General features: G+C 30.0%; 1 protein-coding gene across 15 annotated transcripts in view; it reads left to right on the top strand.

Moving 5' to 3' along the window:
- Positions 1 to 12,606, top strand: part of PARD3 (par-3 family cell polarity regulator) — a 666,452-nt gene that overhangs the window by 378,679 nt on the left and 275,167 nt on the right. For all 15 annotated transcript variants that reach the window (XM_074267090.1, XM_074267092.1, XM_074267091.1 and 12 more), the window contains 3 exons: positions 4,824 to 4,963; positions 6,747 to 6,875; positions 9,969 to 10,007. In XM_074267090.1, the coding sequence (XP_074123191.1) occupies positions 4,824 to 4,963; positions 6,747 to 6,875; positions 9,969 to 10,007 (308 nt within the window). The remainder of the gene's footprint in view (positions 1 to 4,823; positions 4,964 to 6,746; positions 6,876 to 9,968; positions 10,008 to 12,606) is intronic.

Below are 12,606 nucleotides of genomic sequence, written 5' to 3'. Positions count from 1 at the left end.
GATAAAGAAGAAATATAAGTGGAGTCAGTACAGAGGATACAGATTAAGAAACAGCGATGAAAGTAATGAAGGTCATGGTGAGGATAAAAAACAGGTATAAGGCATAGAGAAAAGGGAAACGATTTATAAATTACAAAAGATTAGGATCAGAAAAAATAACTTCCGAGGTCATGAGTATTGATATGTATCACTTCTGAATGATTTCAAGGAAGGATATAACTGAGTATGAATTGGGTAGCAAGTCATACTTACCAGTAGCTTAGATTGAAGCACTGGGAGATTGATATATTTATAGAGCAATCCTGTATTATGAAGAGGTTGTGATAGAAAGACTGTTAGTCAGAGAGTCACTAAATAATTAGAATAGGACAGAAAATGTCTCTGGCTAAATGGCCTTCAGGATCTTGAAAAGGCAAGATGGATAGTATGAGCCTCAAACAAGGAGATAGTGTTGTTACGATAGAGTACTATCTCAGAGTCATCACTATTTTTGCTGCCAGTGATGTCTTAATACCCCCTTAAAGTCAATTGTGTCCCAACATATTTTTTCATCTATTTTTTGTGCTGATTCAACTAATCAATTCAATCAAATAACTGATTGTTTAAAAAAAAACAAAACTAAATGGATTGGTTGTTTCAATATATCAAACTAACTAATTGCTTTTCTGACATATCTCCATAGCTTTACTATTACAGTTGAAAGCAGTCAAATGCAAAGAAGATAGAGAAGTAGGTGTTCAAGAATGATTTGTGGAGAAAAGTTATGTTTCAATCTAGGACAAAAGAAAATGTTTGAAAAAAACTCAGAACCTTTATCATTTATTTTCAATATGAGATTAATGCTTATGAAAGCAATTATCTGTCAATACCATTGAATTATATAATTTTCACTTGTATCCTACCTCATTTGTAAAATAAGAAAACTTGTGCCCAAAGTGGTTGTCTGTCATCAGAATTGGTCTTCAAATCCTCTGACTCTACCAATGCTTTATTTTCTACTTTGAATAAAGATTTGGAGAAGCCTTTCTTAAACTTAAACTTTCTTAAAAATGTTAGTATTAAGTGAACTTCCCAAGAATACCACATTGCTTGTTTCTGGTTTCTGAATTTTCAGCTCTATAAACCTTCTTGACAGAAGCCAGAATTGACAGCTTGTCTGCAGTGGATATTCCTCCAATAAGACTTAAGGGCATCAGCATAAATCTGATTGTGGCTCTTTCGGGTTATGTTTCATGCTCACTGAATGGCACTCCTCATTTAGAAAGAATATAATAAAATAACTTAATAAAATGTCCATAGAAAATTGACCAAAAACATGCCTGGGGCTCCTTATGGTGACAAATTTCCCAATTTTGTATCTGACTTTCCCTAGAAGTGTTCATGTAAAAGTTGCCAGTTGTCTAAAGATCTTTAGTTTTTTTAAGCAATTCCAAATCCATTAATTTATAAAATTATTATTTTTCGTTATATATTTTTAATAAGGATACTTGAAAAATTCCAGCATGGTAGTTGACTTTTGGTGATTATATGAAATTGTACTTGTCATCACAGAATCTTTTTATATTTAGAAATAGTAGTTAGCTATTTAGAAAAAAAATATTTCACTTAAAAAGCATTAGAATGTAGACAGTGTATTTTTAGTAGTCTTAGTTTTTTGTTTCATATATAGACAATAGACAAAAGAAATAAATAAGATTCCTTTTTTAGCTTTTTATTATTATTATTATTTTGCATTTGTGAATACCAACACACACAGTGGAAGCCCATCTCCTTAATGTTATTTTCATTTGATTACTGGGGCATCATCCATGTGGAGCAATAAATGAAGCAAAACATTTAAGTATACCCCCAAGTAGTACATTATAAGTATGAATAGAATGGAAATTTTGATTGTCTTTGATTATCTCTAATGAAGGATGCTGTAGGAAAAGTGGCCTTATGGAAACTTAATAAATACAATTTTGGTAACGGGCAATTTTTTTTTTTTTTAACAATTGGTTTCATTATCATAGAATTTCTTTGTTGCTTTCATTAAAGCATAACATGTGTAAAACCTCAAATTTCAACCCCATATTGTAAATAATGATTTATTAGAAGTAAATTATCTGTCTTTTTCTGATAAAAAGACATTGTTCAATGAAATGATTCTTTTAAACATATTTTTGGATCTGTGACATCCAGAATGACAAAATTAGGATAGGCCACAAGACTTTGCTTCTATAATTATGATTTCTTAATATTTATTGTCATTTTGCCATTTTCAAATACTCTGATCTTTCACAGGAATTAGCTTTTTAATAAAGTCAGAGGAGAAGGTCAGTAATATGTTTCAGTCAGTACAGAATGTTTTGTTGACTTTTCTAAATGAAAATTGATATCTATTTATCTTTCTTTTAAAGGTCACTGCTTGAACTTTTAGCATACAGATTTAGGGGTTATTGGTGATATTTTAATAATATTGAGGTTCAAGCAACACTCAGTCTTTATAATTCATAGAAATTAAGATAGCAAAGTGAGAAGAGTTTAGGTCTCTCTTTCACCCCCCTCTTCCTTTTAAAAATGATATTGTAAGTCATTAGGCTTCTAAAATTTGAAGGGATTATCATGGAGACATTATTTTATGCTTGGGATCATAGCAAATAGCTTAAAATATGAATACATTAAATTAAATTATATACATTATTGTATTATATAAATTAAAATATAAACATACTGAATTATTTCATTGCCACTGACCAATCTTGGAAAAAAAAAACAAGATTTTCATCGTCTCTTACTGGACAGATTATGTAATTTAAAGTTGTAATAAGCAAAATTTTGTTTGAGATCTTAGTATTTACAAACAGTTTTGGGAAGGATGTTGTGTGTTCCAGTTTCTTTCATATTCTATTATCCTTTCTCTATAATTGTTCTAAAACATTAAGTTACTCCTGCAAAACTTATTTATTACAAAGTCCTGTTTGTAGAGCATAGCACAGTTTTAGGCACTAGAGGGTAGAAATCAGGGTAGGATTGAAGAGAAGTTAGGAATAACTTATGTATGGGTTAAATATAACCTCAAGGTGTTTTGTGGCAAGTATATAGGGAGAGGGTAAAGTGTAAATTCATAGATTTAATAAATAATATTTCATGTTAAATACATTTGGACATTGAAAAGAGCCAAGAGATAAAGATATTATCAACCAAGGAAATCAGAGTGCTTCAAGTGACATTTAAATTGGGTTTTAAGTTATGAATAATAATTTCATTAGAATATCAAATTGGAAAAGACATTTGAGATATGGTCAACAATGTGAGAACAAAGACACAGAGAAGGAAAATGGGTGGGAACAGGAAACAAAAGACAGTTTGCTTAAGTAAGGGTTTAAATTATGAGGATACAAAGGGCACCCTCACAATTCATATCATATACTTCTTTGCTGAGGCAATTGGGGTTAAGTGACTTTCCCTAGAAAGTGTTAAGTGTCTGAGGCCAGATTTGAACTCAGGGTCTCCTGACTTCAGGGCTGGTACTCTATCCATTGCACCAACTAGCTGCCCCATATCATATACTAAAAAAAATGTAATATTATGATTATTTTTCTCATCTGTAAAATAAGATATTTGGGCTAGGTGATTGCTAAGGCCTTTTCTAGGTCTAGAGCTATGATCCTCTGAGCATTTTTTAAATATTACAGTGATCTTTGAATGTGTCATATGTGCCTATGTATCTTTTTCTTAAGTGCTAAATACATATTTATATACATGTGTATATATACACACATTATGTCTCTCTATGAGGGACATAAATGTATTTTTCCAGCACTTGGTTTTGTGCTCAGCACACAATAATCAGTTAATAAATTTTTCTTGATTTGAATTGACCTAGAGTTTCAACTAAATGCATTTTTTTCACTTTTATTTACTAAAAGCTTAACCTTAGATTTATATACTCCTTTAAATTTCACAGAATACAATTTTGTGAAGTAGATATTTGAAAAGTAGTTTTATAGATGAGGAAACTGACATATAGAGATTGTGATAATCTTGTGATCACATTGCTAATAAAATTACATCTTTACATGTTAGATTTTAAAACTTTGTTTATCTATGTATTTACAAGTGATAATTTTCATTTGATTTAATGATATCCAGGTAGCACAGAGTACCTTTTATTAAGTGTGTCCAAAAAATACAATCCAAGATCTTCAGAAATATTTCTTTGAAACTAAAGTAAAAATTTGTCATAATTAAATTGACAAGCTATTATCTTTGAATTTACCTCCCTTCATTTTAGATTATTACTTGACAGTTCTAGATAACACATTACCACTTTCTTACACAATATTCAACATATGATATTGCATGTCAAAAAAAACTGTCAAAAATTTAAGAATCAGAAATATTCAAATTAGTCATGTTTAAATGCTTCATTAATTTCATCAACACTAAGTGTAATTTGAACATTTTTAGAGGAGGTAGCCAGGAATAAGATTTTTTTAAAAAAATATTCAACAATTATTTTTTGTTTTAGATAGCACAATCCAAATTACTTATAAACATATGAAGGTCTAGCCAGAATACAAGAGTACTAAATGAAGATTATAAAATTCAGTCATTATCAATAAATTGATTCCATGATTTTAGTTTTAGAAGTTTCTTGTTCTCGTAACTGCAATGCTGTTTACTCTCTTGATTTCTTGTAAATTCATTAATTCTCAGAACATTTGAGCAGAAGTTCATTCAGAACAGAGATGCCTGCCTGTATAGTTTGTTGGGATGATTAATAAATTATTTAAAAGCAGAACACTTTCAAATGGTGAAAATTTCTATTATTTACCTAGGTTCAGAAGGTTTGGGTTTTAGCATCACTTCCAGAGATGTACCAGTTGGTGGCTCAGCTCCAATTTATGTGAAAAATATCCTTCCAAGAGGGGCTGCTATTCAAGATGGTAGACTAAAAGCAGGAGATAGACTTGTGGAGGTGAGTGATTAAATAATTTGGGGGAATGACATGTCTGTTTCTTTTAGGTGGCCTTGTACAGTTACAATTACAGTTATTGTACAGTTACAATTACAGTTAATTACAGTTTGTGTATTTTTTTTTTCCCTCAGTGTGAGGTTGTATCTACATAATGACAAAATATCCAATCCATACATTCATTTTAGTCAAAAAAAAAATGAGGTAGTTAGTTGATTTAAACGAATGGACCTTTAAAATACACACACATTATTTTGTTGAAATTTGGGGTGAATTATTAAAGTGTTTTGCTAATAAATAGATTAATGTTTGGCTTTATTACTTGATTAGCAATCTGAGTAACAGAGAATCTGAGAAACAGAAATGCTTTATATATTTCATTAGAAAATATAAAATTATAAAATAAGTTCTTGTTATTTTATACTAAAGGGTTATATAGATACTATCCTTAGTGTATAGTAACACAGTTTTCCTCCAATATTTACTATATACATATCTTTTTTTAAAATAAAATTTTTTTGAATTTAAAAAATTTTTCCAAAAATATGTTTTTGTTATTGATTGTAAATAACTTTTTTACAATAGCTTTTTGTTTTTCAAAATATATGCAAAGATAGTTTTCACCATTCACTCCTGCAAAATCTTGTGCTCCAAACTTTTTTTCCCTTCCTACCCAACTGCCCCTTCCCCTGCATAGTAAGCAATCCAATGTAGTTTAAACATGTTCAATTCTTCTAAGTGTCTTTCCACATTTAGCATGCTGCACAAGAAAAATCAGATCAAAAGGTACAAAAATGAAGAGAAAAATGATAAGCAAGGAAGTAAGCAATAGCAAAGGTGAAAATACTATGTTGTGATCCTGATTCAATTGTAAACATCTTTTTAATCACAATGTTAGAAAATTGTTTTTCCTCCCCTTAGAAATCTGTCTTATGTTAAGAGAAATTTTTTTCAACATTAACATAATGAGTTTCTATATTTTCTGTTAGATTGTGAGACTTGAAGAATCACAGAGCAAAAGTATGACCAGACAAGGGAAGGGGACTTTTCAAACTTTCTGGGTTAAAACTATAAAATTTTAATGGAATCATCGTTTACTTTGAACATGATTTTCATTACTTGCATGAAATAGCAGATACTTATTTCAGTGTTTGAAGAACTTATAAAATGTCTTTGAAATTTTATATCACAGCTAAGCCTGTTAGCATTTTAAAAGTCCTATTCAATTACTCAACTCTTCTAGGCAGGTTGCTATTTGTTGCTTTTAATGACTACTATTTGAATTTTTGCTAATAATTTCTTATGTATCTATAAAGCATTATTTTAGCTATAAGAAATACATTGATACTTTGCTTCCAATTCTCCCATATACTAATTACATTCTAAGAGATTGATGCTAATCCTTTAGTTGCAGCCAGTCATATCTACCTCCATAGATCCCTATCATGTTTTGAAAGTATTCTTGAGTTCTCTAGAATTGTGTTAGAAGGCCCAATTTTAGATTGTTCTCAGAGTCTTTGGGCTTGGACCCAATTACAGTTTGTATATCTGAGGACTATCTGAGCTAAATTCAGAGAGCTCATCTCCACAACTTTGTTTACTAGATCATGCATTGTTTTTTCATGTGGAGAATTCAGATCTCTGTCAATGGGAGGAGTTTCTACATTGATTCAAACCTATTCTTTATAAATAACTGGATAATACATTCTGTGGGAAAGTATCAGCAAGACCATTTGTCTTAGTTCTTTTTTACTCTAAAAGGCTAATATTTTAAAATTTGTTTTAGGTAAACGGGGTAGATTTAACAGGAAGAACCCAAGAGGAAGTTGTCTCCTTGCTAAGAAGCACCAAGATGGGAGGAACTGTGAGCCTTCTTGTCTTTCGCCAGGAAGAAGCCTTCCATCCAAGGGAAATGGTATGTAAGATAGAGAGCTGTTAAAAATTTTCAGATTACCATGGATCATTGGGCTGGTTTATCTATGTGCTGAGAAGACTGTCTTGGAACTACCATTTATATTTTGGTTTACATTTTCTCTTACCTTGGAACATCTCATCCTTTTTTCAGATCTTGAAAGTTGACTCGAACCTTTGAGACAAAAGGTGTTTTCTTTTCTATTTCCATTAAATTCTCTCCCTATAAGCTATCAGGTTTTGCTTATCTAAAATTCTACTTTAAAAATAGTATAAATAAAAATGCTTGCTTTATTCCATAAATTTAAAATAAAATAAAATAAATAAAAAGATGAGCTGCTGGAATATAACTTTTGGGAGGCTGCACTAAAATGGACATGCAGATTTTTAGGGAGATACAGTGTTCTTTTCAGTTAAAGATTAGCTTGATTAAATAGGAGAGGCTAATCACCAGAAAGCTGGCCAACATGTGATGATATTTTTAGGTCACAGAAAGTCATGAAGAAGTTTACTAAGGGTTTCAGTCTACATTGGTGGAAAGGGAATATCCATTCTGATAAAATTATTGTTTTTTGAGATATGAAAGTAAGTAATCTTTTCAAACTTCTAAAATCTAAAAATTATCTGTCTCATTTTTTGAAATAACAAATAGTTGTTGTAAGGTTTATGCAGCCATACTTGAAAATTAGTTTATTAAAAAAAGGAGTTTTTAACCTTAATGATTTCTTGATTTCCTGAAGGAGTCGGATGAAACCCATTGACCCCTTTTAAATGCATCAAAAAATTCATAGGATTCCAATGAAAACTGATTATATTGAAATATAATTAAGGAAAGAATACATTTTTAAGAAAATATGTTCATTGATCCTTTGTTAAGAATTTTTGTCATAAAGGAAGTTTCTCTCCTTCCCCTGCTTATAACAAATGGTAATTATTATAAAGCTGTTATGTGGTCTCGGTTTGAAGGTAGATAAATGAATTATTTCATAGATGTCACATTTCAGAAAATATGCCTTTTGTAAGCTTGCTATTTGTCCCATTGTATGACCACAGATTTTTCATCTCATTTATAACTAATCCAAATCAGGACACTTAAATCTTGTTGTATGGACAGAAGTAATTTACAATAAAAATAAATGATGATGATGTATTTAAAATTAAAAAGAACTATTGTAGAGTAGACATCCCACAGCTCTTAATTAGCAATACATTGAGTGATAGATTGAATGATTCAGTTGAAATGGAATAACCTTTGTAAATCCCCCCCCTTTTCACTTCTAAGTGTGTGTGTGTGTGTGTGTGTGTGTGTGTGTCTGTAGGAATTTTCATCATAGTGACATTCTTTAAAATAAGCATATTAGAAAAGCAATGTTGGTAAAATGTTTTACAGCAAACTGTTAATGGGAACTTGCTTATGAAAAATAGCATACTGGGAGAATTGACTAATCTTTTGACATGATTTTCAACTAAACATATATGCTATTTAAAATACATTTTAGGCTGTTTAACATCAGTCCTAGTTTTCATTTGTTTTTTACAGCAATAGTTAAACTGAATGACAACTGTAGTGGCAGTTAGGTTGAAAATAAAGGAAATTCATGTTTGCTTAATCATTTTGGAAAGAACTTTAGCTATCCGTGACTATTGGTTTGAGAAAGATTGGATAAATTTTGACATATGGGAATAGCATCATTTTGTCTAAATTCTCTGTAAAGCTGAATAAATGTTTTGATTTAACAGTTTCTGAGCTCCTGTGTTATAATTCTCAATAATATTTGAATAATATTTTGGTCTTTTCCTTCACTTAATTTAGTGATTTAGTTTCTTCACTATTCTATATCACATATCCTTTCTAGATTAATTCTAAAACTCTGCCTTAAATTGTGAATATCTTCTATTTACTTTGAAACTCTAATAATGCAATAGCAAGAATAATAGTATTATTAGTAGTAATGATGATAATAATAGTAGTTGCATTTATGTAGTTTTTTAAGGTTTCGTAAAAATTTTTTTTACAAATAACTTGGTCCTTTAAACAACTCTGGGACAAAGATGCTATTATTATCCCTGTCTTACAAGTGAGAAAAGTGAAGTAAACAGGGTCACATATCTAGTAAGTTTGTTGTATTTTAGGTAACATTTGAATTTGATTCCAGGGCAAGTTTTGTAATTACTGTCCCCACCAAGTTGCTCTATTGAATTAGCATACTTTCCCAAAGTTTTTAACAAAATTAATGGATTTTTTTTTTGTTGTTGTTTAATCTTATTTTCTAGGCTCTTCTTTTATTTAAAAAATATCAGTTTATTTCAGGGGTTCTCAAATTACGGCCCGCAAGCCACATGTGGCCCGCTGGGTTATGGCAAATGGGCTGAGGGGCAGAGACAGTGTGAGGTTTTGTTTTTATTTTAATCCAGCCCTCCAACAGTCTGAGGGACAGTGAACTGGCTCCCTATTTAAAAAGTTTGAGGGCCACTGATTTATTCATGTGTGCATTTCTTTAGGGTATGAATTGTTTCAAGGGGATGGAGATAAATTTTTAAAAATGTTTTCTATTTATTAAAATTTATTTAATAAAACAACCATTTCTATAACATCATTCTAAAAACATAGTATAACATAGTAAAACATATTTTCTTATGTTTTAACATATGTTAAAACATATATTTAGGTTTATTATGTTATACATAGTATAACTATGCTATACATTTTACTATGCTATACATAGTATAACATGTTATATATAACATTTTACTATGTTGTACGTAATGAAATATTTTACTGTGTTTTAAAGCACAGTAAAATAATTTTTTGTATTTATTAAGATTTCAATTTATTGAATAAAACCATCATTTCCATAAGTTTCTAAAAAAAAAAAAAGAGATAAGACTGCAAATCTATTGTGTATTACTTACTATTTCTTTTAAATATACTATAAAGTTAGTATAAGTTTCTTTTTTTTTCTTCACTTTACCCATTGCCACCTTAGAGGTGGCTGTCACTGGACACAAATGTGTGTGTGTGTGTGTGTGTGTGTGTGTGTGTGTGTGTGTGTGTGTATTGGTCATCTAAATTTATATTTTTCTTTGATTCTTCCAGAATGCAGAACCAAGTCAGATGCAGATTCCCAAAGAAACGGTAAGATTTTCTGTTTTTACAGTATTTTTTTTTCAAATACATTAAAGATAGTTTTCAACATCCATTTTTTTGTAAAAAAACTTTTTTATAAATTTTTCTCCCTCTCTCACTTACATCCTTCCTTCCCCAAGATAGCAAGCAATACTTGTCATGTTGTACAAGAAAAATCAGACCAAAAGGAAAAAACAAACAAAAAGGTAAAGATGCTATACTTTGATCCACATTTAGCCTCTATAGTTGTCTCTGTCTCTCTCTGTCTCTCTGTCTCTCTCTCTCTCTCTCTATTGGCATTTTATATGCCAAGTGTTTTTGGAATTGCCTTGAATCAAAGCATTGTTGTTCATCAATCAAGTCCGTCACTGTTGATCATCACATAATCTTGTGTACAATGTTCTCCTAGTTTTACTCACTTCACTAATCATCAGTTCATGTAAGTCTTTTTAGGCTTTCCTGAGATCTTCCTCCTCCTCATTTCTTATGGAACAATTTTAGTAATGGAATGTTTTCCATTAGCTTCATATACCATAACTTATTCAACCGTTCCTCAGCTGATGGGCATCCACTCAATTTCCAGTTCCTTGCCAAAGTACAAAGTGCTGCTATAAACATTTTGACACATATAGGTCCTTTTTTCCCTTTCTATTATCTCTTTGAGATACAGATTAAGTATAGAGATTCCTGGATCAAAGGGTATTTTTATATATATATAGTTCTAGAGCCCTTTGGGCACAGTTCCTTATTCCTCTCTAAAATGGTTGTATCAATTCCCAATTATAATCTTGGAAAGACATATGGATATAACTTCCTTATTAATTACCTTTACTAATCACATTTTAACTTTCCTTTCTCTTCATATCTTATTGTATTTCTTAGATTTATTACATAGTTTTTACATAGAAGATTGATTTAATTGTGGTTACTTTTCGCCTCAAATACTTCAAGATAATATCTTATAGACAACTGAGAAAGAAACATCTTGAAACATTTCTAAAATGACATACAAAATTAGGATATTGAGAATAGCTTTCCATTTCTGCAATAAAGAAGGATTAAGTATGGGAAACATTTGCATTTATTTAAGGCATTGTCTGCTTTACAACAAATTAAGGCACCACCACCACCTGCTTATCAGGTGAGAAATGACTTCTATCAAAAGTGGCAACCATTTCTTTCTGACTAGAATTAGTTCACTTTGCCAATAAGTTAGAGGAATTATGGAATATTTTAAGTAAGAAGTTATGAAGACAGACAGATGTCTCTGTTAAAAATAGCATCTCAAACAGCCACTAGGTCTGATTTTTTTACCAGACCAAGTATAACTGATCAGTTGGGTTATCTTCTTATGATGGTTAAAAACCCAAAGAAGCAAATAAAATTCTGAATCTAGGCTGGTAAATGAATATCATTTGTCTTTTGTTTTGTTAAGCTTTTGAAGATTCTTGTAGAGTAAACACTATCCATCCTTTTAAGATTCTTCTTTAGTTCCATAATACTTATGAAATATTTATATTTAACAAACACACTTTTAAAAAATTATTCAAAATTATGAGAATGCAAAGATCTTATATTTGAATTTATGCTAATTTGAATTGGTTGTAATCTCTATTTGTTCAAGAAAGTATAATCAAAATAATAAAAAAGTTGTTTATGAAATTTTTGAATGTTTGATCAGATTTCATAAATAATGAGTAACATTCTTATTGTTAACTCAAGTAGACAGAAATGTAGTTTTTTGATCCTGATAAATGATTACTGTGGACAAGTAGTATATATCTATCCTTATGTAGATAATTAAGAATTCATGTGGAGTATTTATTCTTGCTAACAGAAAGCATATTATAACATTTTTTGTTTTTAATAAGAATGGCTTATGTTATACTTTTCAATGCCAAATCACCATAACATTAATAGCATTATAGAAAATTACTTTAAGAAAGCAATTATTTTGTTATTGTAATGGTAACTTTTTAATAAAAATACAGTATTTATAGTTTAACATTTTGGGAGGTAACCCCAAATTTAATCTGCATCTAAACATATGAAAGATTTCTAGTTATACTAGGATAAAAACAAAAGCAAACCAAATTTTCTAAAAATATTTAGATTTTGTCTCTATTATTTAGCAGCTGTTATTTGACTTGTAAAAGATCTTAATTATTGCCAGATGTGACATATTAGCTCAGCTAATAAGAATAATGAATCTCAGCATATATGTACAAATAAGATTCATTAGTGTTTATCTCACATATGGAGGAAATTAAAATATTTAACCTAGAAAAAGCATGGGAGGGAGAGGTTTTTTAAAGTTTTGATTTACAATTAAGATGAATTAATTTTATTTTGTGTCTTTTCATTTTCTTGGGAAAAAAGAGTTTTTCTTTCTTGTTATCATCACAATTAAAATGCTTGCTTCATATTTCTTATCCCCAAGACACATAGGAATTAAATTACAGGTATATACTGCAGAATACTCAATGTGTTGTGAACACTGAAATATGCCATATCATATACAAGTAAATATTCTGTATTTTACTTCAGTGTTCCCACCTACCCAATGCATTGTAATGGTAGATATTTGTATAAGCGATATTATTATAAA

This window comes from Sminthopsis crassicaudata, chromosome 5 (assembly GCF_048593235.1).
Source record: "Sminthopsis crassicaudata isolate SCR6 chromosome 5, ASM4859323v1, whole genome shotgun sequence".
Classification (NCBI taxonomy): domain Eukaryota; kingdom Metazoa; phylum Chordata; class Mammalia; order Dasyuromorphia; family Dasyuridae; genus Sminthopsis; species Sminthopsis crassicaudata.
This window is presented reverse-complemented; position numbering and strand designations above follow the sequence as displayed.